The sequence below is a fragment of the Sorex araneus genome, chromosome 1, assembly GCF_027595985.1.
Source record: "Sorex araneus isolate mSorAra2 chromosome 1, mSorAra2.pri, whole genome shotgun sequence".
NCBI classification, from domain to species: Eukaryota; Metazoa; Chordata; class Mammalia; order Eulipotyphla; family Soricidae; genus Sorex; species Sorex araneus.
Genome location: NC_073302.1, coordinates 291,133,255 through 291,160,026, shown reverse-complemented (window position 1 = coordinate 291,160,026; position 26,772 = coordinate 291,133,255). Strand labels below are relative to the sequence as shown.

The 26,772-nt window shown below is 58.6% G+C and overlaps 1 protein-coding gene across 20 annotated transcripts in view; it reads left to right on the top strand.

Moving 5' to 3' along the window:
* Positions 1 to 26,772, top strand: part of DOCK9 (dedicator of cytokinesis 9) — a 237,162-nt gene that overhangs the window by 84,976 nt on the left and 125,414 nt on the right. For 14 of the 20 annotated variants that reach the window (XM_055146277.1, XM_055146257.1, XM_055146246.1 and 11 more), the window contains exon 2: positions 23,282 to 23,398. In XM_055146277.1, coding sequence (XP_055002252.1) covers positions 23,282 to 23,398 — 117 coding nt within the window. Of the gene's footprint in view, positions 1 to 4,977; positions 5,238 to 23,281; positions 23,399 to 26,772 lie in introns of those variants that run through there. The other 6 variants (XM_004614041.2, XM_004614040.2, XM_055146193.1 and 3 more) reach the window with 2 other exon arrangements.

Genomic DNA, 26,772 nt, shown 5'->3' with positions numbered 1-26,772 from the left:
TGTTCTCCCTTCCTCTTCCTCCTCCTGTTCCTCCTCCTCCTCTTCTTCTTCCTCATCTTACTCTTCCTTTTCCTTCTCCTCTTTCTTCTCCTTCTCCTCCACCTCCTCCTGTTCTCCCTTCCTCCTCCTCCTCCTCTCTACCCCCCCACCCCGCCCCCCGGTACCTGGTGTGGTTGCTGGGCTCCTCTCACATACCGGGCACATACTCCATCACTTTCTTGAACTGGCTCACCATGAGAAACGCAGTCACGCACTTATTCCTAACGGGGTTTCAGACCTGTGTGGTTCCATCACCTGTCCCTTCCTGCCCCCCTGTGTCCCCCCAACCCCCCCCCATGTGGTCCATCAATTGAAGCACAGCCCTGAGCCCCTTCTGCTTCTAGGTCTTCCTCCTGATGTCGGTGGGCCCCACAGGTGGCTCATGTGAAGCGGGAAGGAGAGAGATGGTCACTTCCTCTCCAACTGCCTTTGCCGTCTGGAACCCAGGGTTACTGGGTTCATGTCTTAACTCACTGTATCTCTGAATCACTGTCATCCTGTTGTTCATCAATTTGCTTGAGCGGGCACCAGTAACGTCTCCATTGTGAGACTTGTTACTGTTTTTGGCATATCAAATACGCCACGGGGAGCTTGCCAGTCTCTGCCGTGTGGGCAGGATACTCTCGGTAGCTTGCTGGGCTCTCCGAGAGGGGCGGAGGAATCGAACCTGGGTCGGACATTTGCAGGGCAAAAGCCCTACCTGCTGTGCTATTGCTCCAGCCCTGTCTTGCCTCACAGAAGATAATTTCAGGAGTAGGCAAGCAGTGAAGTGAAGCACTGCACTGTGGCACTGTCATCCCATTGTTCATCGATCTGCTCAAACGGGCACCAGTAACGTCTCCATTGTGAGACTTGTTATTACTATTTTTGGCATATCGAATACACCACAGGGAGCTTGTCAGGCTCTGCTGTGCGGGCAGGATACTCTTTGTAGCTTGCCGGGTCCTCCAAGAGGGATAGAGGAGTCGAACCCGGGTTGGCCGCATGCAAGGCAAACACGCTCCCCGCTGTGCTATTGCTCCAGTCCAGTGAAATGAAACTCTGGTTTCATTTGGAGGCTTTGAAGGGAAGGAGGGAGAGAAAGTGGGAGAGAGTGGAGAGTCAGGTGCTCGAGAGAACCCGGGCTTCTCCGAGGGCGGAGGGAGGCCCCAGACACACCCCGGCATCAGACAGGAAAGCATGAAAGGCCGCAGCTCAAGAGGGGAGAAGCGGGCGACACACGTGCTTGGGCGACACACATGCTCGGGCGACACATGTGCTCGGGCACTTGGGTGCAGGCGGCACACGGGCTCGAGCGGTGTATGCCCTCCCTTTGCTCAAAGTGGCCTTTATGGGGTTTCTCCAACCTGCCCCCATGTGGGGCTTCTCCCTAGGTCAAAGTCCGTTGCTAGGGAGGTTACCAGGGGGTTGGGAGAGGGGATGGTCCTCTTTGAAACGCCTTTCCTGGCCTTCCGTTCCTGCTGGAGCTGCTCTGGGTCTGTTGCAGGGGCCAGGTGAGGGGCCAGGTGAGGGTCTTAGCAGGCCTTGGTTCCTGTTTCCTGCAGCGTTGGCCTTCACAGCTTACAGGGCTGTTACTTCCTAGGAAATTTACTGCCCTCGCCGTGGGAGGGGGCTTCCCTCTCTGCCCACCTTCCTGCGTCAGTATCTCTCCTGAGCTTTCAGTCTGCCCTAACAGTCAAACTGGGGGCTGGAGCGAGCACCTTGGTCGAGCTGCCTGCCTGGCATGTGGAGGACCTCAGGGTGATCCCGGGGTCTCTCTCTCTTCCCTCACCCCCACTCCCAGCACTGCCAGGAGTGATCCCTGAGCACAGAGCCAGGAATGATCCTTGGGCCCTGCCCATGTGGCCCAGCACCCCCCCCACACACACTCCTCGTGAACGCAAACAGCCAGACCCCACATCCTTCATGCCACAGGTGTGCCGTGCGTTGGTTAGCATCAGGCCTCAGCAGGGTGATGAGTGCCAGGGTGAGAGTGGGTGGGGGAACCCAGGGCCCACCATGCTCTTTGAGATGCTAAAAAAAAAACAGCTTGTAGGTGGGGGGGGCGGGGAGGGGAAGCAATAGCACAGAGGGTAGGGCATTTGCCTTGCACACGGCTCACCTGGGTTCGATGTCCAGCATCCCCTATGATCCGCCGAGCACCACCAGGAGTAATTCCTGAGTGCGTGAGCTGGTGTAACCCCTGAGCATCTCCGGGTGTGACCCAAAAAGCAATAAAACAAATAAATAGGTAAAAAGCCCAGCTTGGCTCCCCCGGCTTCCTGCCTTGCTGGACAGACCCTCCTCATCCTCCATCGCCCGAGGTCAGCTCAGGAAGTGTCCCCAGGGACCACATCCTAGCAGGAGGCCTGCGGCCAGAAGCTGGGGCCAGTGGCCTGTGACCCTCGACCCCTCCCGGGTGTTTGCGCCGACCACCCAGCAAGTGCACTGTCTGCTGCTGGAAAGTTCCGTGTGGGGCTGCGGCTCTCCTTCCTGTCAGCGCGACTCTGTGCGTCTTCAGGGTGTTCGAGGTTAGCCAACATCGTCTGTGCGGGGCTGGGGGGAGCCAGCATCTTGTCCGTTTAAAAGCACTTTCAGTTTTCCTTTCCGTTCCTCACAGACCGGCAGGGTATTAGGGGGAGGGCGCTGCAGTTGGAGCCAATGGACCATCTCCCTGGCCCTTCCGTGTGTTTGACCCCACAGACGGGCTAGTGTCTGTCTCCCCAGAACATTCTGGAACTCAGAGACGGCGGCAATTTGAGAGAGCACTGTTGAGCGCTCCGGAGCCATTTTAGAAAGCCTTGTTGTGAGTTGTCGGCTGTGATGGGGCGTCTCGGATGCTCAGTTTGGGGGCTGGAGTGGCAGGAGAGCAGGTCAGACCCTGCGGCCGAGCGGGTTCTCTCCCCGGGACCCCATGGAGTCCCCCCGGCACCACCAGCACTGATCCTGAGTGCAGAGCCACGAGTCACCCCTGAACACGGTGAGGTGTGGCCCGAAAAGCAACAAACCAACAACCAACCGACCAACCAACCAACCAACGACCCTCAGATGCTGAATTTGGTCAGTTATCTCTTCTGAGCCATAGGTTGTTTCTGAATTTTTACTTAACTGTGATTTCATTTCTCCATGAAATCGAAACTCTGTCATTGGGGCAGGGACACACAACTGGTGGTGCCCAGGGGCTGTTCCCCACTCGGTGTCCCTCAGTCAGCCCCGGTGGTGCTCAGGGGACCGTGTGTGGGACTGGGAGTCCCTCTCAGGTGGGCCACATGCAAGGCCGCATGCTGTACCCCCGCGCCAGCTCCCTGCCCCGTCCTGGAAGCTGCAGCATCTCCGATTGCTTTGGGGCTCACAGTGACAGTTGGGGGCACGTTTGCCCTGAAAGAGCACCCAAGGTGGAGACAGCGGGTCAGTTAAAATAAATTATTGTAGAAATGACTTCTCCTTTGAGAAAAGATGAGTGAGTTGAGAGGCTGCAGCGACAGGGCAGCGGGGAGGGCGTTTGCTTGGCACGCAGACGACCCGGGTTCCATCTCTGGCATCCCATAGGGTCCCCCGAGCACTCCCAGGAGTAATTCCTGAGCGCAGAGCCAGGGTTCACCTTGTGCACGTGAGCATCCCCCAGTGTGACCCCAAATAAGAACAAAACAAAACCCAAAAAAGGAGTTGGTTGAAACCTTGAGCCCATCGCAGATTCGTCTGCACCGGGGCCAGGAGTCCTCTGGTCTGAGGGACAGACACGGGCTCAGCTGTGAGCCTGGAGGGGGCCGGAAGGCCCAGAGGGAAGATGGAGAGATAGATAGATAGAGAGAGAGAGAGAGAGAGAGAGAGAGAGAGAGAGAGAGAGAGAGAGAGAGAGAGAGGGAGGGAGGGAGGGGGAAAGGGGAGAGAGAGAGAGAGAGAGAGAGAGAGAGAGGAGAGAAGAGACAGAGAGTGTGTGTGTGTGTGTGTATGTGTGTTTGAGAGTGGAGTGTTCCTTCCTGCATGACCACCCCCCCCCACTTCCTCTGCCAGCATGAGGGAGAATGACCCTGTGGGTTCCATCTCGGTCTTACCCCACTGTGGTTCCTGAGTCCAGGCCCCGCCGTTGCTCACCCCCTCCTCTCTCTGCCCTCCTCAGCCCTCCCCGGGTCCAGGCAAAGAGCCGCCAGCTCGGGGAAGCCCGGAGCACCGGGCGTCGGACAGGGCATGAATATTTCATCCCGTGAAATTTGGAAACAAATCCACCAGCACCTCTGGCGTTCTGCCTAGCACCTCTGGAAGGATGAACAGACTTCCCCCCTTTGGGTGGGGGTGGAGGGGGGACCACAGATGGTGACTCTGTGAAGCTCTTTGGGCATCGTAGACCGTCCCGTCCAGCTGCTGTCCTCAGCGCTGCCCCCGGGGAGGCGCAGTGCCCGGCTCTCCCCGACTGTGGCCCTCTCCGACCCCTCCGTCCCCGGCTCGCACCCGTCTGACGAGTGGAGCCTGTGGACAGGCTGGATGACCTCATGTTTCTGGCATCCCCGGGTGGTAGACGGCTCTGCCTGCCCTGGCGGGCCGGGCGTTGCAGGGGAAGCGCTTCCTCCCTGCCCCCCCCCCCATGAAGCCGGCCACAGGCCGCGGGGAGCCCCCTCGGGGCCCCTTTCCCTGGCTTTGATCATCAGCCACTCCCTGGGGTGTAGCCGGCACACGCAGGGGTCCCAGGCGAGGCCGAGAGCCCGAGAGCCCCATCCCGGCATTCTGGTGGTGGCCGTCTGCTCCTGGACGCACCACGTGCCCTGGCCAGCAGGAGGCCGGCCCGTGCGGGAGACGCAGGACACTGTGTATCGTACACTCGTGGGTTTGTTTTCCTTTGGCCGGCCGGGCTGGACCCTCCCATTTCCCGAGCGGCAGTAACACCCCCGGAGGCTGGCCGCGCCTCCCTCCCCTCCCACCCCCCCCCCCCCGGCCGGTGCAGCCGCACACCCAGCCCGGCCGGCCAGCGGGGCTGACCACACATCCCTGGGCTCCCGGCTTCCGCGCTGGCCTCGGGCCACTGGCATGCGTGGGCCTCGCCCGGGCAGGGGCTTGCGGCTCTCGGCCCTGGCACACGCTCGCTGGTTGGGCCCAGGATGCAGGCTGAGAAGTACAGGACGGGCAGCCGGAGCGGCAGGAAGGAGCTGGTGATCGAGTCCCCCCGGCAGCAGAGGGGGGCAGCGCCCAGGGAGGCAGACACTGAGAGCCCAGAGCCAGTGCTGGTGAGAGGGGGCTGTGCCCCGGGGCCGGGGGGCTGAGCACTTCTGATGAGCTTCCGTGTCTCTTGTAAGACCGGAGATTGACGCCCTTTCTCTGTCATCCTTCTGGGTGAGGAAGGAACAGCTTGGTGTTGGGGGGGGGACCGGGTGTCAGGACTATCAAGCTCTGTATCTGTGTAGTATCGCTAATATCTATAGGATACAGTATATAGGAGCTACATAGTATCTAGAGCATACATCATCTTCATAGTATCTGTAGTATACACTGTATCAGAGCTACATAGTATCTAGAGCATACACCATCTGCATAGTATCTGTAGTGTACACTGTATCAGAGCTACATAGTATCTATAGCGTACACCATTTGTATCTTATCCCTATAGTATCTAGGTGTACATTATCTGTAGAGTATCTGTATAGTATCTATGGTATATACTATCTGTATAGTATACAGCATTTACAGTATATAGTACCTAGGTATATACTAGCTGTATAGCAAATGGTATCTCTATAGTATCTAGGTATATACTTACCTGTATAGTATCTTTATAGTGTCTACAGTATATAGCATCTCTATAGTATCTAGGCATACACAAACTGTATAGCATATGGTATCTCTATAGTATCTAGGTATATACTAGCTGTATAGTATCTTTATAGTGTCTACAGTATATAGTGTCCCTACTGTATCTAGGTATATACAAACTGTGTAGCATATGGTATCTCTATAGTGTCTAGGTGTATACTAGCTGTATAGTATCTTTATAGTGTCTACAGTACATAGTGTCTCCAGTGTATCTCCGTATATACTATCTGTATAGTATTTAGCGTCTCTAGAGTATGGCTGTGGGATCTCTAGTACAGATACTGTGTAGCATCTCTCCAGGCTGCCCAGGTGCCTTCCACCAAGCCCGGGCAGGCACTGCCACATGCACGGGTACCCGGGCATCCTGGAGCAAAGGGGCGGCGTGAAAGCGCATTGATGGATGAGACGCCTCTCGGTGGAGCCCGGGAAGCTGACTGTGGCGGGCCGGAGGAACAGGGCTGTCGCCGGCACCGATGTACCTGCACAGCTGGAGCAAAGCCCCGGCCTGGGCTGGCCGCCAGTTGAGAGAACAGTTTTCTGATCTCTGCACCCGCGTCTGGGTGAATCCTGGAGCTCCGGGCAGGCTCGGCCAGGCGGGAATGTGACCGTGGCCGCGTTGTCATCCGCGAGTAGGCTGTGCCGCTCTCTCGGAATTTCTCCAGTACAATCAAGGCACAGGGATTTTTTTTAAAGCCCTCTGCAGAGCCACCAGCCTGCGGCGGGGACAATGGCGCCTTTCAGCGGGGCTGGGCCCGGCATTGTTCACCAGTGCTTGGCCGCAGAGATTTCTCTTTGAAACACGGAGGTTCAATTGTTGCTCCCAATTATCCTGTTGCTTGTTTATGTGCGTTTCAATCAATGTGTCCGACTCGGGGAAGTTTGCAGACTTCTCTGAGGGACTCGATTCGTGTGGAGTTGCTTTCCTCGGTGACTTGGTCGGAGTGATTCAGATCCAACTCGTCCCCCTTCGAAACAGACAGAGTTCAGCACTAGGAACTGTTTCCACGGCAGGTTTTCCTCTGAGAGAGTGCGGTGTCCCCTCCCCCGTATTGTGTAAATGATGGTCATTATCTTGGGTTTCTTTCTGTAGACACAATAGCCCAGCTGTGGAGGGGCTCGCGTGCACGCTCCGTAGCGTTAGCTGGTCGCAGTGTCCAGCTGACTGCCGGAGCTCCACGTTTCTAAGAGGAAGTGGCCGCGTTTGGGTTCCCTTGTGAATATTCCTTAAAAATTCTTTCTGTCAGTGCTTCTCCAGATGTGCGGAAAGATTCATCCGGAGCATTAAAATACTAGCCGAGGCTGTATAAAAACTCTCTCTCTCTCTCTCTCTCTCTCTCTCTCTCTCTCTCTCTCTCTCTCTCTCTCTCTCTCTCTCTCTCTCTCTCTCTCTCTCTCTTCTCTCTCTCTCTCTCTCTCTCTCTCTCTCTCTCTCTCTCTCTCTCTCCCCCCCCTCCCTCTCCCTCCCTCTCTCCCTCCCTCTCCCCCCACAAGTGACTTTTTAACCACATGTTTTTCCTGCTAGTGTTCAGAACACAGCAGCCCTTGGCTGGGGTTAACTCTCACAGCGAGTAGCAGTTCCCAGGGACGTGGAGGGTGGAGTGGGTCGAGCAGCTGCAGGAAACTAGCCGGAGAGGCGGGGAAGAGTCCCGGGTCCAGGCCCTGGGCACCTGGGGAGGAGGCGTGAGAGGCTGGCCTGAGTGAGACACGCCAGAAACCTCCTTATCTCCTGCAGAGTCAGCGGGTGAAGGGCTGCAGGAGATGCGATAAGGAAGGGGTGCGTAAGCAGCTCCTGGCCTCTCATTAGGCCCCACTCACAGCTGTCCTGCGTCAGAGGGGAGAGTCCCCGGACCAGTTTCCACGAGACACACATGATGGCGCCTCTCTTGGTCTTAGAGGCGCTGGGAAATCAACGCCGGTTGGTTTTCGTTACTGGCCACGGACACGAACCAGTTCTTTAAATTCTGGGGTGGGAGAGTCGGGGGTCTGCACCTTGGAGATGCTTGAGGCAGGGGCGGGGGGTGGAGGGAGTCCCACGTGGTGCCTGGATTGTGCAGGGCTGTCCACATGCCAGGCGAGCGCCTTCACCCATCCTGGACGGGCCCTGCGGCCCACGGGGCGGCTGCTGAGGGAAGTCTCGCATGGTGCAGAGAGCATGCGGGGGGCTCGGGTGCTCGTTGAGAGATCCTGCTGAGTGCGGCGGAGCAGGGTTCCCTCCCTGGGGGCTGCGGGGTGAGTCTCTGCAAACAGACTTTCTCCCGGTCTTGAGAAGCAAGAATCGTGTGTGCTGGGAAATGCTCGCTCAGGTGCATTTCCGTGTTTGATTTGTTGTGTTTCCTCTTGGAGCTTAGGAAGAACTGCTTTCTTTGTCACCGTAGAGAGATTGGGCTGTTACTTTTTTTTTTTTTTTTGCTTTTTGGGTCACACCCGGCGATGCTCAGGGGTTACTCCTGGTTCTGTACTCAGGAATGACTCCTGGCGGTGCTCAGGGGACCCTATGGGACGCTGGGATTCAAACCTGGGTTGGCTGCGTGCAAACGCCCTACCCGCTGTGCTATCACTCCAGCCCCAACACAGGGGTTATTCTTGGCTTATGCACTCAGGAATGACTCCTGACGGTGCTTGGGGGACCATATGGATGCTCGGAATTGAACCTGGGTCGGCCACGTGCAAGGCAAAGGCCCTACCCGCTGTGCTGTCACTGCAGCCCCAGGGCTTTTACTTTTGTTTTCATTTTCATTATAGCACTATAGCACTGTTGTCCCATTGTTCATCGATTTGCTTGAGCGGGCACCAGTAACGTCTCCATTGTGAAACTTGTTACTATTTTTGGCATATCGAATATGCCCTGGGTAGCTTCCCAGGCTCTGCCCTGTGGGCGGGATACTCTCAGTAGCTTGCTGGGCTCTCCGAGAGGGACAGAGGACTCGAACCCGGGTCAGCCGCGTGCAAGGCAAATGCCCTACCCACTGTGCTATCGCTCCAGTCCGTTTTTATTATGATGTTAAGTTTTTAAAGTGTTGAGGCCACATTTGACTTGGCCTAGGGCGTAGTCCCGGCTCTGCACTCAGGGCTCCCTTCTGGGGGCGCTCAGTGGACCAGATGGGCCCGGGGATCCCACCCAGGGCCAGCAGCACGCAAGGCCAGCGCCCGCCCCACCCCAGGCCCTAGGAGCCACTGATGGTTTGGCGCCGTTTGCCCTCCTCAGCCCGGGGGAGCCGGGGGCTCTTGCTCCATGGGACCTTTCTGTCCCGGCGCCCCCTTCACCGGGGGACTCACACTCTGTGTTTCTTCCCCGCTGCCATGGCAACCGTTGAACATCCCGTCCTTGGGGGGGAGGCGGGGCTGGGGAAGCGCATGTTTGGACAGAGCCGCGGAGGTCGTGGGGTTCAGGGGACAGGCCCCTGAGTGGCCGGCTCGTGGGCTGTGCCGTGAGGGGAGGCTGTGCAGGAAGCGCCGGGGCCTCCTCCCTCCTCCAGGCACCCTGCCAGCCCCCCTGAAAGCCGGGCCCCAAGTGAGTAATCAATCGGGGAACAACAGGAGTGTCCTGGGACTGAAACTCAGCTGCCCGCTGGCACCACAACACTCATTTTGTCCCCCCCCTCCGCCCCCAGCCCCTAACTGTAGAGTAGTTCCTGGAAACCACTCTGATGGCCAATCGCTGGCTGCGAGGAGGAACGGGTGTGGGCCCGGGCTCTGGGGGCTGCCTTTGGGGGAGCGGAGGGGGCAGGTAATCCCACAGGTCATCGGGGAGAGGTTTCCCACCGCCCCCTCACAGCCAAACCTTTATTTCTACTATTACTTTATTTCCAGTGTTGTGGAGCCAAGGGCGTAGGCGTGCAAGGGGTGTGATTTTATTATTGAACTACATCTCTAGCTCTGATACTTTTTGTTGTTGTTGTTTTGGCAACACCTGTGGTACTCAGGGCTTATTCTTAGCTCCGTGCTGAAGAATCACTCCTGGCAGGGCTCAGGGGGCCATGTGGGGTGCCGGGGATTGAACCTGGGTCAGATGCATGCAAGGCAAGTGCTTTAACTCCTGTGCTATCTCCTAGCCCTGCTCTTCCCGTCTTAAATCCAATGCAAGTGCTCATCCGTCCCCGTAATTAAGATAAGAGAGGAGAAGGGCCTGCCTTTCTCTGGAACCCTCCTTAGAAGACGTCCTCCCTACTGTAGTGGGAACCCAGCATTGCTGGGAACAACCCAGGTGCCAGGTACTAGCATGGGTGTGTCCTTACTCTCCTTTGGGGCATTGAGGACGTGATGGCGGTGCAGAGAATGACACTAAGGCTATGTGGTCCCCTCTCTGAGGCGCGCCCGGGGTGCTTTGGACCCAGGGAGGCAGGGGCTGCTCCCAGCGCTGCTTGGGGTCACTCTGAGTGGTCCTCAGGGAACTCTGAGGTGCAGTGGTCGAACCTGGGTCTCCAGATTTTAAATATGGTAGTAGATGCCAGGGGAAAGTATCTCTGTGTGTGTGTGTGCGTGCGTGTGTGCGCGTGCGCGCGTGCATGCGTACCTGTGTACCTGTGTCTGTGTGTGGTGTGTGCATGGTGCCGGGATTGAACCTCACACAAGTCAGGCAAATGCCCCGCTGAGCTCCCACCTCTCACCTTCTTTTGGTGTCTTTAGGGAGTGTTGATGGCGTTACCATGTGTCTTTGATAATTCTTCTTTGTTTGCAAAATGATGCCCGGTGAGGAAGTTCCTGCAAGGTCTCTCAGAGACCCATTCCCGGGGGGACACAAGCAGGGCGTTAGCCCCATTCCGGGTCACCGCGTCCTTTGGTGGCTGCTGCACTCACAGCAGGGACCCTCACTCAGGGGACACTCCTTCTCTCAAGCACGGGGACCCTCATTCATTTGCCCGGAGCCCTGGAGTCTGCCTGGGTGACAGAGATGAGAAGGGCCGGGTTATCTGCGCCTGAGACATGGCCGCTGAAGGGCCGGGCTCAGGTGACGCAGTGACAGTGTTCGGGTTCCGGGTGGGGGCGCGCACCGCTAGAGCCCAGGGCGGCTGTGGCCCAGAAGCCGGGAAGCAGAGCAGGGCAGGGCAGGGCTGGGTTTGGGGGTCCCGACTCGGGGCCTCCACAGCATCCCCGCATGCTCTCCAGTGCCACGGACGCCAGGGCAGGCGTCTGGGCACGGGGCCATCTCGTCCTCACCCCAGTTCCCTCTGGCCGCCGGCCGCGAGCCTGACCCTGGACCCAGTCGTGTTCTCCCCGCCCACAGCAGAGCTGGTGGCGGGCGGCAGGAAGCAATGGGAGGGGCCAGCTCTGCGGGTGGGGAGGCTGCCTCGTGTGCCGGAGGCCCTGAGCTCGAACCCCTGCACTGCATGGCCTTCCCGCCCCCCGGCACCAACAGGTGTGACCCTGAAGACCCCCTCCCCCACCTCCAGCACCGTGGGCCTGAACGGGGAACCGTTCGGTCCACACAGCCAGCCAGGTGTTACCGGGAGGAGCCCCGGGTGCTTCTCCTGAGCACTGCTAAGTGCCTTTGGAAGGAGTCCGGGCCCGCGAAGACAGGGCAGGTGGGGAGATGCTTCCCTCGCACGCAGCCCATGCGGGTCCCATCCCTGGCGTCACCAGGCCGAAGGTGTGCTTGTCAGGCCAGAGCTTAAGGCACCTGCCTTGCATGCGGTCCGTCGGTCCCCAGCACCCCCTAGGGCCCCCTGAGCCCCGCCAGGAGTCAGCCCTGAGCACTGAGCCAGGAGTCAGCCCTGAGTCCCACCCTGGGGAGGACGTGGCATGTGTCCAGGCTGTAATTTCAGAAATCACAGTTTTTCTACCGCTTTCCAGAAGTTGGACCTCTCCCTGCAGTGGCCCGGCCCAGCCGGGCCTCGGAGTGACCGCAAGGGGCCCGAAGGCCACGTGGCCCCGGGTGCCAGCCCCGTGCTGGGCTTCTGGGCCTGGCTCCCCACGGGAGGCCCCCCGGCCCCAGAGCTGCTGACCACACGATGCCAAGGGTGAGCTCCAGCGGGGAGACACAGGCCCGGCCTTCCCACCCGCAGAGGTGTCCAGACTGGCACCAGAGTCCTGCACCCACCTGTCACCGTCCGCACTCAGCACACACCGTGTCCGGCCCACCTGTCCTTGGCTGCGCTCAGCACGGGTCACTAAGGTCCCGTCCACCCGCCACTGGCCGTGTTGAGAACAGGGCACCCTTGTCCTGTCTTCCTATCACTGGCTGTCACCCACAGGTCACCCACGCCTCGTGTCCACCCGTCACTACTCGCTCGATGCAGGTCACTAGTGTCCTGTGTCTGCCCGTCTCTGGCCATGCTCAGTGCCCGTCACCCACACTCTGTCCTTCCTGGGCTCCGTGGTGGGTGCTGCACCCCACAGTGCTCCCCACGGCCGCTGCCATTTCTATTTATGTATTTGTTTCGAGGCGTCCCTGGGGGTGGTGCCCCTGGGACCCGGGAGCCCCCCACCCCCACCCCGCCATGTGTCTTAGCCAGTGAGGGCCCGAGCATGCTTGCCGTGATTAGGACCCTCCTGGGTCATGCCAGGACACAGCCCACGATTCTTGGGGTTTCCTGTGGTACGGAGATGGAATTAGGAGTCAGCTGCACGCCGGGCACGGGCCCGAACCCTGGGGCGAGCTCTCTGGCACACCCGTTATCCTCAGTCCGCACTAAAATGTTCGCTGGCGTTTCCGGGGAGTGTTCAGGCACAGATGTGCAGGCCAGGGCATGCCGGCCTTGCACGCAGCCCATCGGGTTTGATCCCTGACACCCCCCATGTGGCGTCCCGAGCCCCACCAGGAGTGGTCCTTGAGCACAGAGCCAGGAGGAAGGCCTGGGTGCCGTGGGTGGGGGGCCCAGGAGCCCCCCCTAACCATGCAGGCGGACGTGAGCCCCTGCTGACGTCACGGCCGCCCTCCTCTCAGCCAGCCCCGAGCCCCAGCGTCACCCCGGAGGGTGCCCGTCCCTTGGAAGGTCAGTGTGTGGCTTCCTGCCCTGACCCTCCAAGGTGGGTGCTGGGCGGAAGGAGGGGTGGGAACTCCCCAGGGGCAGACAGAGAAGCGGCTCTCCAGGAGGCCCGAGTTAAGGGGCAGCTGCTTTTGACTATGCGGGCTCCTGACCAAGGCTAGGAGACCCCAGCAGTTTGGCCTCAGTGCAGCTGTCATTCCACACGTGGGTTTGGGTGTTTTAGTTTGTTCTTTGGGTTTTTTTTGCTTTTTGGGTCACACCTGGCAATGCACAGGGGTTCCTGCTGGCTCTGCACTCAGGAATTACTCCTGGCGGTAGTCGGGGGGGTCATATGGGATGTCGGGGATTGGACCTGGGTTGGCCCCGTGCAAGGACTTAACCACTTCAGTCCTGAGTCATTCCACACGTGGCCCTGGCAAGTCAGATGTGCAAGGAGCGCTCTCCCATTTCTTTCTCCAGGGCGTGTAAGAATGACAGGCCCACTGACATCTCCACTGGCCCACTGCGTGGGCTCGTAGCATAGCCTGGGCTGGAACCCATCATCAAAATTTCCTAGTTGTCTTAGTAGCCCTAGTAAAGAAGTGTGTGTGATTCATCTTAATAACACACCTGAGCCCAGTACTTAAAACGTATCTTCATTTGGTCCTTATAAAAACATCAATATGCGTTCTATTATTCATGCCACACCTCTGACACCCGGTGTTTAGCTTATGCCTCTAGCACCTCTGAATTCAGAGCAGCCACTGGGGTCACGTGTGATGCTGCCCAGGGCGGGACTGGGTCTGTCCACAGCTCCAGTGCCCCCCCACCCCCACAAGCCGAGCCATTGGCTACGGGGCCTGCTGTTGGGTGGGAAGGAAGGGCATGGCTAAGTGTGGGTTTCCTGGGATCACGCAGAGACCACGTCCTGTCTTGAGGCTCTTTGTTGGCCGATAACATTAGATACGAATCCTCACGGTGTGGACGTGTGTCCTGACAGCCAAGCCTGGCTCTTCAGGAAGATTCCAATGGGGGACACGGTTCTTGCTATTTTTTTTTTTTTTGCAATTTTTAAAAATTTATATTTTCACAAAGTAGTTCACAATTGCTCATTGCAGGTAATAGTCAAACACCAATCCCACTACTGAGAACCCCTTCCCACCGCAATAAGAAGGAAGTGTGTCAAGGTTATTGTGTATTGTTTTAATCTGGAACCATTTAAGCCTGTATACAAGAGAATACAAGCAAGTATGTTAAAACCAAATGTGTGCTACTTTTGGTACATAAGTGGGCTAGAGTATAAGAGGTCATGTGGCCACAAATGTGGCCACGCACTCCAGGAGGTTCTGCAGTGCTCTCTTCTGGGAACTTTGGTGTATAGTCTCTGGATCTTGACCGTTGATGAGATTACATGGCTCCGGGAGCAGTTTGTGGGTGTGACTGCCAAGATACTGGAAAACTGGGGAGCTGGGTGGAGGAGGCCCAGTCCTGATCTGAGTGGGCTTGGAGATCTCAGTCTCGGGTCCCACATACCTGGGTTTTTCTGCAGGATCCCACTTGGGTGAGGCTCGTCCGAGTGTCCTTTGTATCCTTTTGGGGAGGAGATGGAGTGAGATCTGAGAAAGGGCTCAGCCTCTGACCTGCCCCTGGCTCAGCCCGTGGAGCCTGGGCAACTTGTGTTCAGGATCTGGGGACGGGCAGGAAACAGCGGGTTCTGTTCTCCACGGGGCCGGGCGTTGTTGTGTGGAGACGCGACGTGCGCCTTCCTCACCCGGAGCGAAATGGGCGGGGCCGGGGACAGTGCCAAGGGCTGAGATTAGATTCAGCCGCTGTGCCACGTGGTTTCCCCCCAGGCACTTCCAGGATTGACCCCCTGAGATCCCAGCAAGGAGCAGCTGAGCGAGGCCCCCAAAGGGTGAGAGAGGAACAGAGACAGACGGACTCTGCTCTGGGTGTGGAGCCTGGACTCGGAGCCAGGATGCCCCCGGGGGCCCCACCTTGGCCGCCTGGGCTGCAGTCTGCCCCTCTGTGAACTGGCAGTGACACGGCTCCTCCAGGCTGGGTGCCAGCCCGTGAAGGCCCGTCTCCGTGCCAGAGGCTCCAGGCGTCTGTCTACACCACACTCTGTCTACACCCATAACTGACCCTGTGAGTGCCCGCTCTGTCCCGGGCCCTCTTCACCCTGCCATCAGCCTCAGGCCGGAGATGCTGCCCATTCCCAGACGACGAGATGGACAAAGAGTTGGTTTCTCAGGGCCGCCTGGCCAGGGGGCCAAAGGGCCCCACAAAGGGGAAAGTATCTTCCAACATGAAATTCTCAAACATGCACATGGTCAGAATGGGACCGTGACAACGGCCCTTGAAACCCACCAGGTGGGCATCGGAACCGCCAGCATGCTTGGTGCCCATCTAGACTGCGAAACCCCCAGGAGTTTGGAGTCACTGCAGCTGGGGTGACTCTGCACTTAAGGGGGCTTGTCACTGCTGGCGGGGATGTGAAGTCCCCAACGGCCAGTCACGTGGGTGCCCGAGGCGGTCATTCCGCTCCCACACTCTGCGACACTGGTGTCCAAGCTGTCCCCAGGCCCTCTGGAGGCCCCTGTGAACCCCATAATAGGAAAAGGGGTCCACGCGCTCTCTATTCAGTCTCCTGGAAGGCTTTATTTTGAAGCCTGACCGAACAGGACCTTTTGGATCAATTAACTGACCTTTTCATTTGCAGGGTTCGACCCAGCTTTCGTGTTTGTTCTTGGGCCGGACCCAGCAGTGCTCAGGCTTACACTTAGGGAGTCGCTCCTGGCAGGGCTCGGGGGACCCTAGGGGGCACTTTTACTGATGCGGAAGAAGAATTTCAGGCCTTAATGCTTTGTAAAAGTGGTGCGGGGTTGGTTGGGTCTCTCGTTCTAGGTCTTCAGGAGAGAGACTGGCATATGCATTTGTTTAGTTTCTCTATCATTGCCTTTCCCAGGTCAGAGGGCAGTGGGGATGGGTGAGACACAAGCCCTGCTGTGGGGTCTCCAACCCTCCGCCCGGACTCCCTCCCTCTCTCCCTCCCTGTCTCTCTCCCTGTCTCTCCCTTTCCCTTTCTCCCTCCTTCACTCTCTCTTCTCCCTTCCTCTCTCTCCCTCCCTATCTCTCTCCCTCTTTCTCCCTTTCCCTCTCTCCCTCCCTCTTCTCTCTCTCTCCCTCCTTTCCTCTCTCTTCTCCCTCTCTCTTCTCCCTCTCTCTTCTCCCTCCTTCTCTCCGTACCTCTCTCTCCCTCTCCCTCCTTTCCCCGCCCCCACAGTTCTCGCTTTGCTAGGGGGTATTGAATCCATATTTCACTGCATCAGCCTTGAATGTCGTGCCATTAATTTGCAGTGTGAACCATTATGTGACGCTGCCCCCCACCCCCCATACCTTTCAGTTGTGCTAATACCTCTTTAAAAAATCCTTTCTTGTCAAACTGCCCTGGGGGCAGCATTGGGACTCATAGATGACTCGTGAATATCATCAGAAATGCCACAGTGATTCTTAGGGAAAAGTCCAGAGATTTCCCCCTTCCCTCGGGGTCTCTGCCCGCGCAGAGCGGGTGTTGGGAGTGGCCGCGGGGGTGGGGCACGAAGACTCAGTGCATTCTGTCTTCATTAGCATTCTCTGCCCGCCCCCCCCCCCCCCCCCCGCCCCCTGAGGCCCAGCCATGCAGAGGCACGGTCCCGGGGGTCCCGTCTGTCAGTATCAGTCTCTGCTCTCTCTGGCACCTCCCCTGCCAGCCCTCCTCCCTCCCGCGTTTCCCAGAGGCCATTGATGTCCTCGCTGTCCACAGAGGAGCCTTTTGGCACGGGCTCACTATTCCGGACACACGAGCTCTTGGCCCCGTGACAGATGCAAGGCCCAGACCCGCAGCCTCCCGGCCCCCTCCCCGCCCCCGGGGGGCTCCCGAGCTTGGCTCCGCGCCAGGCCTGCTCCCCCGGCTGCTTTTTTTAGCGTGGCACCAAAAGGTGAACCAGCATCTTATCGGTGGTGACGAGAGAAGAAAAACGGCGTCACAAGTGTGTCACTGGGCGTGAGTCATGCCGGGGATCGCACCCCTTGAGCCTGAGAAATCTGTTCCGGCATCGGGGGGGTCAGGGGCCGCGATGCCGGGCTCCGAGCTCCCGCCTTTGCCCGGCCCGTGAGCCGTGGGGCCGGCAGTGCCCGGGGTTGGGCGCGGAGAAGCCACTTTTTTCTTTTTAATCGAATCACTGTGAGATAGTTACAGGCTTTCATGTTTGAGTGTCAGTCATACAGTGATCAAACACCCATCCCTCCACCAGTGCACATTCCCCACCACCAATGTTCCCAGTGTCCCCCCTCATCCCACCCTCCCCCTGCCTCCATGGCAGACAATTTCCCCCATACTCTCTACATCTGGGCATTATGGTTTGCAATACAGAATCTGAGAGGGGCTGGAGCGATAGCACAGCGGGGAGAGCGTTTGCCTTGCATGCGGCCGACCTGGGATCAATCCCTGGCATCCCATAGGGTCCCCCGAGCACTGCCAAGAGTAATTTCTGAGTGCAGAGCCAGGAGTGACCCCTGTGCATCGCCGGGTGTGACCCAAAAATAAAATAAAATAAAATAAAAAAATACAGATACTGAGAGGCTGTCGCGCTTGGTCCTTTATACTTTCAGCACACATCTCCCGTCCCGAACGATCTCTCCAAGCATCATTGTCTTGGTGACCCCGTCTCTCTCCCCGCTGGCCCTGCCCCGCCCAGGAGGCGGGCTGCCAATGAGGGAGAGGCTGCTTTTCATTCCCGGGCGAGGCCACGGAAAGTGCAGGAATTGAAGTGCCGAGGCCCAGAGGAGGAGGCGGGAGGGTGGTCAGGGGACCTGGGACATGGGCCGAGGCTGTCAGCCACTCCTCGGGCCCCCCCCGGGCCAGCCCTTTACCCCACACACCCAGAGGGTTGGGTCCTTCCCTCCTAAGCCGGGACACTTCCCAGCAGGCCTCCCGGAGACAGTGCAGAAGGGGGCGTCTGCGGCACAGGAGCGCCTGGGCCGAGAGAAGAACCAGCCTGGCCCGGGGTGGCCAGTGTCCACGCTGGAAGCTGGGGAAACGTCACGTGGCAGCCCCCCTTAATGTTCTTAATTAAGGTGTTTTTTTTTTTCTTTTTGGGTCACACCCAGTGATGCTCAGGGGTTACTCCTGGCTCTGCACTCAGGAATCACTCCTGGTGGTGCTCAGGGGACCATATGGGATGCTGGGAATCGAACCCGGGTCAGACACGTGCAAGGCAAATGCCCTACCCGCTGTGTTATCGCTCCGGCCCCCATGTTCTTAATTAAGTTTTTGAAAACCTTGGGCACCGTGGTTTCCAGGCTGTCATTGGTAGGACTGGATCCGCCAACTGTCCTAGTGTTACACCCCAGTGTCCCAGGGCTCCCCTCCCAATGCACACACTTCCTGCTAGAGCGAGGTCTCAGTCTCTGCCGCCTTTGTGCGCGTGCGGCCCCCCTACACCGCGTGCTGGGGTCCTGCCTTCGAGGGAGGGCCTGTGTCCCTCCCTCTGACTGGTGTGGCCCTCAGAGCGAGACTCTCCAGATCCACCCACAGAGCCGAGAGTGGCCGGTTTCGCCTTTCCTTAGAGCTGAGAAGTGTCCCAGCGGTGTGTGGAATGCGGCTTCTCCCCCGTCACCTGTGCCGGGCGCGTGGGTTGTGGGGTTGTTTCCAGACGTGGGTCACTGAGCAGAGCCGCGGTGAGCGTAGGAGGCAAATGGGAGTTCTTGATCAGGTCTTTTTTTTGCTTGGGGTCACATCTGGCGATCCTTGACCGAAACATGGCTCATCGAGGGGCTGGGCAGGGCAGGGGTGGGGGGAGTTCACCCCAGCTGGTCAGGGCCACCCCGAGTTCCCCCTGACCTGTTCCTGTTGTGCTCCCCATCTCCTGTCAGGGTCAAGTGCTCCCCGGGTGCGTCCTCACCACGGTGTCCCCAGGCCCCTCACAGGGGCCCGGAAGGGGCTCGGCAGAATCGGGGGGACGCGGAAGCCCCTGACTGCTGATGGTCTCTGCAGACAGACGCTCGTCAGAAGGAGCAGGGCTTGTCTCTCCAGGGCTGATGGCTGCCAGAACTTTCCGGCGGGAGTCTGCTCTGAGGGTTGAATGCAGGAGGCTCGCATGGCTGTCGGGACGCACCCCTGCCCCTTGAACCCTCTTCCTTCCTCTGGCAAACCCATGTCCCGGTGCCCTACCTCGGGGTGTGCCCCCACCCCAGCCTGGAGACACAAGGGATTCTTACCCACCAGAGTCACCTCTCCAGACACGCGGTGACCTCGGGGAACCCCGGGCTCTTCCTAAGCAGAGGAGACGGTTTCTGGCTCCGTGGAATAGAGCAACACTCCGAGCTGCGGGTCCCTTGGCTTCGCTCTTTCCAGAGGTGCCGTCCGGGCGTTCGGTCTGTGCCGACGTTCAGTGACCAGAGACACAGACGCAAGGAGTGACTGGGCAGCAGCGCGAGCCGCCCTGCGCAGGGGAGGAGGAGGCGAGGCAGCCGCCCCGTGTCAGCCCTGCTGTGAGGGGCCCGACGGGGGCTGCTCCTGGCTCTACTCTCAGGAGTCAGTCCTGGCGGTGATGCGGGGACGGGGCTCAGGCCTGCCGGGTGCCAGGCGAGCTCCCCGTGGGCTGTTTTTTTTTTTTTTTTTTTTTTTTTTTTTTTTTTTTAATTGAATCACCAAGTGGAGGGTTACAAAGTTCTCAGGATTATGTCAGTTATACAATATTCAAATACCCCTTCCTTCACCAGTGCCCATCTTACATTCCCAACCCCCCCAGTCTATCTGCCGCCCCCTCCCACCTCCCTAGTCCCCACCCTTATACGTGATAGGTTTCACTTCATTTGCGCTTATCTCGATTACATTCCATGTTTCAACACACAACTCACTACCGTTGCTGGGGTTTCCCCCCAAAAAGAAAAAGACAGTCCTATTGCCAATGAGGCATTTGATAATTCTCCATTACTAAGCATATAGAGATATTAAGTCCTGCTGTTTGTTACATAACTTTTCTTTTTCCCCCTTGCCCCGCGCCACCGAGTTCACGCCTGTTTAGTAATCGCCACGCTGTCTGACAAAGGGAAAAAAAACCGAAGAGGATGGTTATTTCCCGTCATCAGCCGGCGTGGGGCTCTGGCTTAGTTGATAGTCTAGTAGAGTGTCTGGAAGCAGTTTCTGGAACCAAAGCTCTTGCGCTGATATCGGCTCCGGCTCGAGATACCACCAGCGTCCCGCTGGTCCATGTACCTAATTTTTCCCCTTATTTCCCATTCCCACGCCACCAGGTCTGTTTGCTTAATGGACATCACACTATGTTTGACACCACGCCACGTTTCTTCCCGAGAAAGAAGGATATTTCTTCTCAGCCAGCGTGGGGATATAGCTTAGTTCAGTCTAGAGAGATGGCTACCATTTTGATTGCCTTCAATATTTCAACAAAATACTTACTATTCTTGTTAGGATCACCCACAAAAGTCCGACCCATTAAGAAGGAACCATTACATACTGCTGATACTAAGATGACATTAAGTCGCGCGGCCGCTGCTGCGGCCGCGCGGTTTTGGGTTTCTGTCTAAAGTCCAGGGAGAAAGTTGAAGGAGAGAGAGAGAGAGATTTCCGCACGGGGGACCTGGCGGAAACTCTCAAGTCACATACTGCAGGTTGCTGGTGGGCTGCCGGTGTCCCAAGCAGCTCCGTCCTCTTCGTCAGTCATTCTGGGGGTGCGGGCGCGGAGAAATGGGAAAGCCCGTGGGCTGTTTTGTCGCCGCAGCACTGGGGCCGCCCTGCTTGCCCAGACCTTGCCCTGTTCGCCCGGCACGGCCGTCCCGTGGCCAGAATTTCAATCCTGTACGTGATACCGGGCCAATGCCCCTCCCCCCAACCCAGCTCGGAGAGCCAGCAAGGGAGGCACAAGCAGTGGGGGCCGTGGACTGTGCACAGAGCACCCCTGGCTGGTGTCCCCCTCCCGAGCGGGGCGCCCAGCACACTGGTGCTCTCCTGGGCAGCCCGGGCTCTGCGTCTCCCTGGGGAGCTGCCTGCAGCCCCGCCATGCTCTCTGCCCACTGCACAAGGCCACGGACCCCCCTGAGAAGCACCTTTTGGGGTTCACTCCCTTCCCCCAGAAACCCTCCCGCCTTCCCGGTCCTTCTGGATAGCTCCTGCGTCCACTCCCTCTGCACTCTTCATGTTGGTGTGTCGGGGCTGTACCTAGCAGTGCTCAGGGCTCACTCCCGGCTCTGTGCTCGGGGCTCACTCTTGGCTCTGTGCTCGGGGCTCACTCCCGGCTCTGAGCCCAGGGCTGACTCCCAGCTCTGTGCTCGGGGCTCACTCCCGGCTCTGAGCCCAGGGCTGACTCCCAGCTCTGTGCTCGGGGCTCACTCCCGGCTCTGTGCTCAGAGCCCACTCTGGGCTCTGTGCTTGGGGCTCACTCCCGGCTCAGCCCAGGGCTCACTCCCGGCTCTGTGCTCAGGGCTCACTCCTGGCTCTGTGCTCGGGGCTCACTCCCGGCTCTGTGCCCAGGGCTCACTCCTGGCTCTGTGCTCAGGGCTGACTCCGTCCTCTGTGCTCGGGGCTCACTGCAGGAGTGCCCTCCCTGCTGTGCTGTGTCTCCAGCTCAGGTGGTTTTGTCTGAACCGCGGTGGATGCTCCGGGGGTGCAGCCCCTGACTTCCGCTGTTTCCTCTATTTATGGCTCCGTTTCCTCAGCTTTGGGGCTTCTGTTTTTCCCTCTTTGTGGCGGTTCCTGCCACTTCTGCTGTCCGTCTGCATTCCTGCAGGGAGAAGATAGTTCTTATAAATAGTCTGGGAAAACGGAGTGTCAGGGGACCAGTCGAAACACCCCGAGGTCAGGGGCATGCAGCGACGTGTCTCCCTGCTGGCAGTGCAGTGCCCGCGGCCTCTGTGGCATGCGCACGGTTTGCCAGCTCTGCCCAGCATCCTGCAGTGTCCCCCTGGCCCCGGAGCCTGCGCCCTCAGCTCCGGGCACGGGGCCCTCTGCCTCCCCCTGACCCATGTTGCAGGGACTCTGGGGGCGCTGATCCAGATATTCTGAGAGAGGAAACTTCTAGAATTCAAGGTTTCTGACTTAACAAAAGTAATTCGAAGTTATGACTACATCATTGCTTGCGATACATGGTGTCTAGTTACAGCTCAAAGTCGTGGATTTTGATAAGCATCAGAAACGCCGAAATCACTACATAGTACCAGCGAATCTGTTTGCTTGTTTTGGTTTTGGGGGCCACACCTGTAGGGGCTCAGGGTCATGCTGACTCCTGGCTCTTGCTCAGGGGTCACTCTGGGTGGTGCTGTGGGTGGAGGCTGGGTTGGCAGCTGCAAGGGAAGCGCCTTCCCCCCCCGCCGGCCCTGCCCCGTGCTGTCTCTGCGCGCCCCTCCGTGAGCCCACCTCAGCCGGACATCCCTGCCTCCTCGTTTTTTTCTATCTTAGATTCTTTATCAACAGCTGCCCATCAGAGTTTCAGATTATCACGCTGTAGGCCAAGATTAAAGTCCTCCTACCTTTCCTGTGGCATGGTTCGTCAGAATTTGTCATTGATTAATCTTGCTTTAGAACAGCGTTTTCCTAGCTTTGTGACATTTGGCGGCATCCATCTGTTTTTAGGACTGAAGGAAAGTAGCGTCTGGTCTCTCTGGGCTGTCTGGGAACGTGATCAGCTGAGAACACCTCGCCTGGCCGTGGCACCCGGCATCCCCAGACCCCCTGCCGGGATGGTGCCCTGGGTGTGTGGGGTGGCAGCAGGGACCAAACTCTTGGCCTCCCACTCGGAAAGCAGGCACGTTTGCCACTGAGCCCGCCCTGGGCCAAGTTTCCACAGATCTTGAAACCAGCGGCCTCTCATTCTCCCTGGGAATGTTAAAATTAAATGTTAAAGTCCTGAGCACAGGCGCCCTCAGTGGTGACGGGTGACGGGCCCCTCGTTCCCCGCTGTGGGAGGGGCGCACACACCACAGACTGTCTCCCAGAGCCTGGGGCCGACACTAGGCGGGACCCCTCAGGTTCTTTTGCTCAACGTGGGCAAATCTCTGGTTTCCAGCCTCCTCAGCTCGGTGATGTTTCTCTGCCCCCCTCGCCGTGGGGTGCCAAGACTGTATTCTGATGCATCCCTGGGAGTGCTGCCCTCCTGGGCACCCCAGGGTTCCATGGACAGAAGGGTAGCACTGCACTGTCGCACTGTCATCCCATCGTTCATCAATTTGCTCGAGCGGGCACCAGTAACGTCTCCCTTGTGAGACTTGTTACTGTTTTTGCCATATCGAATATGCCACGGGGAGCTTGCCAGGCCCTGCCGTGTGGGCGGGATACTCTTGGTAGCTTGCCGGGCTCTCCAAGAGGGATGGGTTGGCCACATGCAAAGCATACACCCTACCCACTGTGCTGTCCATCCCTCTGGCTCCGTGTTCAGTGTGGGGGGGAAGGGGGAAGGGGGGACGGGGGGGTTGGGCGGGGCAGGGCCGGCGGGGCTTCGGGGCTGCGGGGCTCGCCCGGCTCGCCTGGCCTCTCAGACCTTCTCTTGTTGGCCCCGCAGGCGAAGCCCAAGCTGATCGAGCCGCTGGACTACGAGAATGTCATCGTGCAGAAGAAGACGCAGATCCTCAACGACTGCCTGCGCGAGATGCTGCTCTTCCCCTATGACGACTTCCAGGTGAGCCCGCTGTGCCCCGCCCCCCGGGGGGCTGCTCTTGGGGTGGGGACGGGGGGCGGGTCCAGCACTGCGTAATTGATCATGCCCCGTCCACTGAGTTATTTCTCTGGCACTGACAGAAGAATTTGCCTTTGTTCAGATTTATAAATGGGGGCCTGAGCGATAGCACAGCGGGGAGGGCGTTTGCCTTGCATGCAGCCAACCCGGGTTCGATCCCCAACATCCCATAGGGTCCCCAAGCACTGCCAGGCGTCAATCCTGAGTGCAGAGCCAGGAGTAACCTCTGTGCATTGCCGGGTGTGACCCAAAAAGCCAAAAAAAAAAAAAAAGAGAGAGAAATTTGTAACTGGGGGAGGGGTGTGCTCTCAAGCAGTGCTCTGGAGGCCCGGGGCTGCTCTCACGGGTCTCTGCCAGCTGGGTGCTGGGGTCGGTGCGGGCTCTCGGGGATGTGGTGTGCTGGGCCCGGGGGTGCAGGCGCGTGCGGCCCTGTCTCCCAGTGCCCGGGGCCCCTTTTCCCTGATGAGAGGCCCGTGTGAGAGAGACAGGGCTGCCCGAGGGTTCTGGGCATTGCCCAGGAGCTGCTTCCTAACGGGACCGGACACGCGTGGAAAGGCGCGTGGAGAGCCTCGAGGGGCGGGCTGTGCAGGGGTCCAGGTGCTGCCCCTCCGCTCCTCAGCCACTGGGCTTCCAGCCGGGGCCTCACCCTGAGGGACTGGCCAGCGGGAGGGACCTCGAGCCTCTCAGAGGGGTGTGAAGAGGCATCTGGGCCCCGGGCCATGCACGAGTGAGCCCCAATCCTGGCAGTGGGGTTTTCCGGGGAGCGGTGGGGAACTCTCGTCTCGCCTCCTCGCGGGGTGAGCCCCGGGAAAGCGCCTGCACTGAGGGCTGTGTGCACTCGAAGTGGAGGGTGGGGGGCCCCAGGGTGCTCCTGGCATCCGGCGGGTCCACCCATTGGGCCGCACCTCACAGGCTTTCAGAGGCGGCTGGGACTGAGTGCTTGCTGCAGCCTTCAGGCCACTGAGGCAGGGAGACTCCACCCGCTCTCGGGGGCTTGGGGCCCTGCTTTCCGGGTTCCGGGCACTCCCCTCCCCTCCCCTCCCCTCCCCTTCCCGGTACCTTTCCCCTCTGGCTCGTGCTTTCCTGCCCTGCTCGCTGCTCGCTCATGGCTCAGCGGATTAAGCCTCTGAGGTGCTTTAAAAAGCAGCTTCGTTAATCCACTGCTGTTTTGTGTTTAAAACACCGCATCGCTGTACGGTGAAACAGCGGGCACTCAGGAAGTGCTGCAGGAGTGGACGCCCGTCTCATTCTGTCTAACTCCATCCTTCGGTGGAGACCGGGGCGAGCTGATTCGTCTCTGGAAAGCCCCCCGTTGGGAAGAGCGATTAGGTGGTGGCCCGCGCAGGCCTCTTGGCCCACCAGGCTCTGGAGTGTAGAACAAAGGCAGGTCTTTCCACAGATGTTCACTCCTTTGGTTTGTTTTTGGGGGCCACGTCCAGCAGTGCTCCTGGCTCTGCACTCAGGGATCACTCCTGGCAGGCTTGGGGACCATGTGGGGTGCCGGGCATGGAACCCGGGTCGGCCATGTGCAAGGCGAGCGCCCTCCCTGCTGGACTAAGGCTCCGGCCCCCACATGGTTCACCTTCTCTGCTTCGTTGGAGAAACGTGGGGAAAGGGCTTTTCTCTGACGGGTCTCTGACGAGCACGGTAAGCCAGAGCCCGCCCTCTGCTCCGTGGCTCCAGGCACGCTCTGGAAACATCCGTGCTAGAATCATTCATTTTTTTGTTTGTTTGTTTTGTCTTGGCTTTTGGGGTCACACCCGGCAATGCTCGGCTGACTCCCGGCTCTGCACTCAGGGATCACTCCTGGTGGAGCTCAGAGGACCATAGGGGATGCCGGAGATCGAACCCAGGTCAGCCACAAGCACAAAGGCAGACGCCCTCCTCACTGTCCTGTCGCTCTGCCCCGTGGAATCATTGTTAGAGGGCGGGTGGCTGGAGCCTCCCAGTGTGGCCCTTGTGATCTTTGTCATTCTTCACGCAAGGAGTTAAACCGGACGGCTATAAATCCCACTCGCGCTGACATATCTTTCCTGTTGTACGCTCCGAGGAAGCCGAAGGTTATCGCACGTTGCCCCCGGCACGCAGGATGTGCTCTCCTTGTATTAATGGTAGTAACAGCCTTATGTAGAGCGTTGCAGCCCCGAGTGCAAGGCTGTAGTTGCCGCTGTGCTTGGGACCGGCTCTGCTCACGACTCCCCTGGGCTTTGTCTCTGGGTGGTGCTTTCTCTGTTCCCAGGGGCCACGTGTGCCCCGTGTCTGGGCTTGGCACGTAGTTTGCTGAGGTCTGCACCCGTGTGCAAAGTGAGGGACTGGAAAAGATAACAAGACATTGACTGGTATCCGTGGTAAAAGGTAATCAAAAGGGCTAAAAAGGGGGCTGGAGCGACAGCACAGCGGGTAGGGTGTTTGCCTTGCACGCGGCCGACCCGGGTTCGATTCCCAGCATCCCATATGGTCCCCCGAGCACCGCCGGGAGTAATTCCTGAGTGCATGAGCCAGGAGTGACCCCTGTGCATCACCGGTGTGACCCAAAAACCAAAAAAAAAAAAAACCCAAAAAGAACTAAAAAGGGCAATTTATGGGCCTGAGTGATCGTACAGCAGGGAGGGCGCTTGCCTCGCACCTGGCTGACCTGGGTTCAATCCCTGGCACCACCAGGAGTGAGTGTAGAGCCAGGAATAAAGCCCTGAGCATCCCCGGATGTGGCCCAGTAAAGAAACAGACAGAGGCGACGTATGCGCGTATTTATATTTCACAGATGTTAGATGTGGTCAGGGACCAGGGACCTGGGGTCAGCGTTTATGGGCGGGAGAGAAGTGGAGCGTTGGCTGCACCCCCACAGAACAGGGTCTCTGGGCTTACGATGCCCCGGGGCGGGGTGAAGGAGCTTCTCCCGGCCTGCCGTGCTGAAGGGTCCCGGGACCAACGAGCAGCGTCGGGTTAGAGAAGTTTCACGGAGGCAGAGACGCAGCGGAGATGGTGGAGCGATGGAATCCTAGAAATTCTGACTCAGTGGCGTGTTTACGGGGTGGGGCCCTCGGGGGTTCTCGGCATTGTGTGGAGGAGTTCCCCTTGAAACAACATCCTGGTGATGAGTTTTTCCTCTGTTGCTTTTCCCCCTGTGCCCCCCCCAGAGACCGATAGTGATCTGGGAGCCCCAACCTGGGCGGAAGCCCAGCCGGGCCCTGACAAAGGGCCTCAGGCCCTGAGCTCATTTCCCGTCTGTCCTTTTGAAAAGAAAAGGAAAAAAAAAAAAGCTTTTCCTCATGTTTTGTCCTCGATTTTTATTGTATGCTGCCAAAAATATAGTGTCA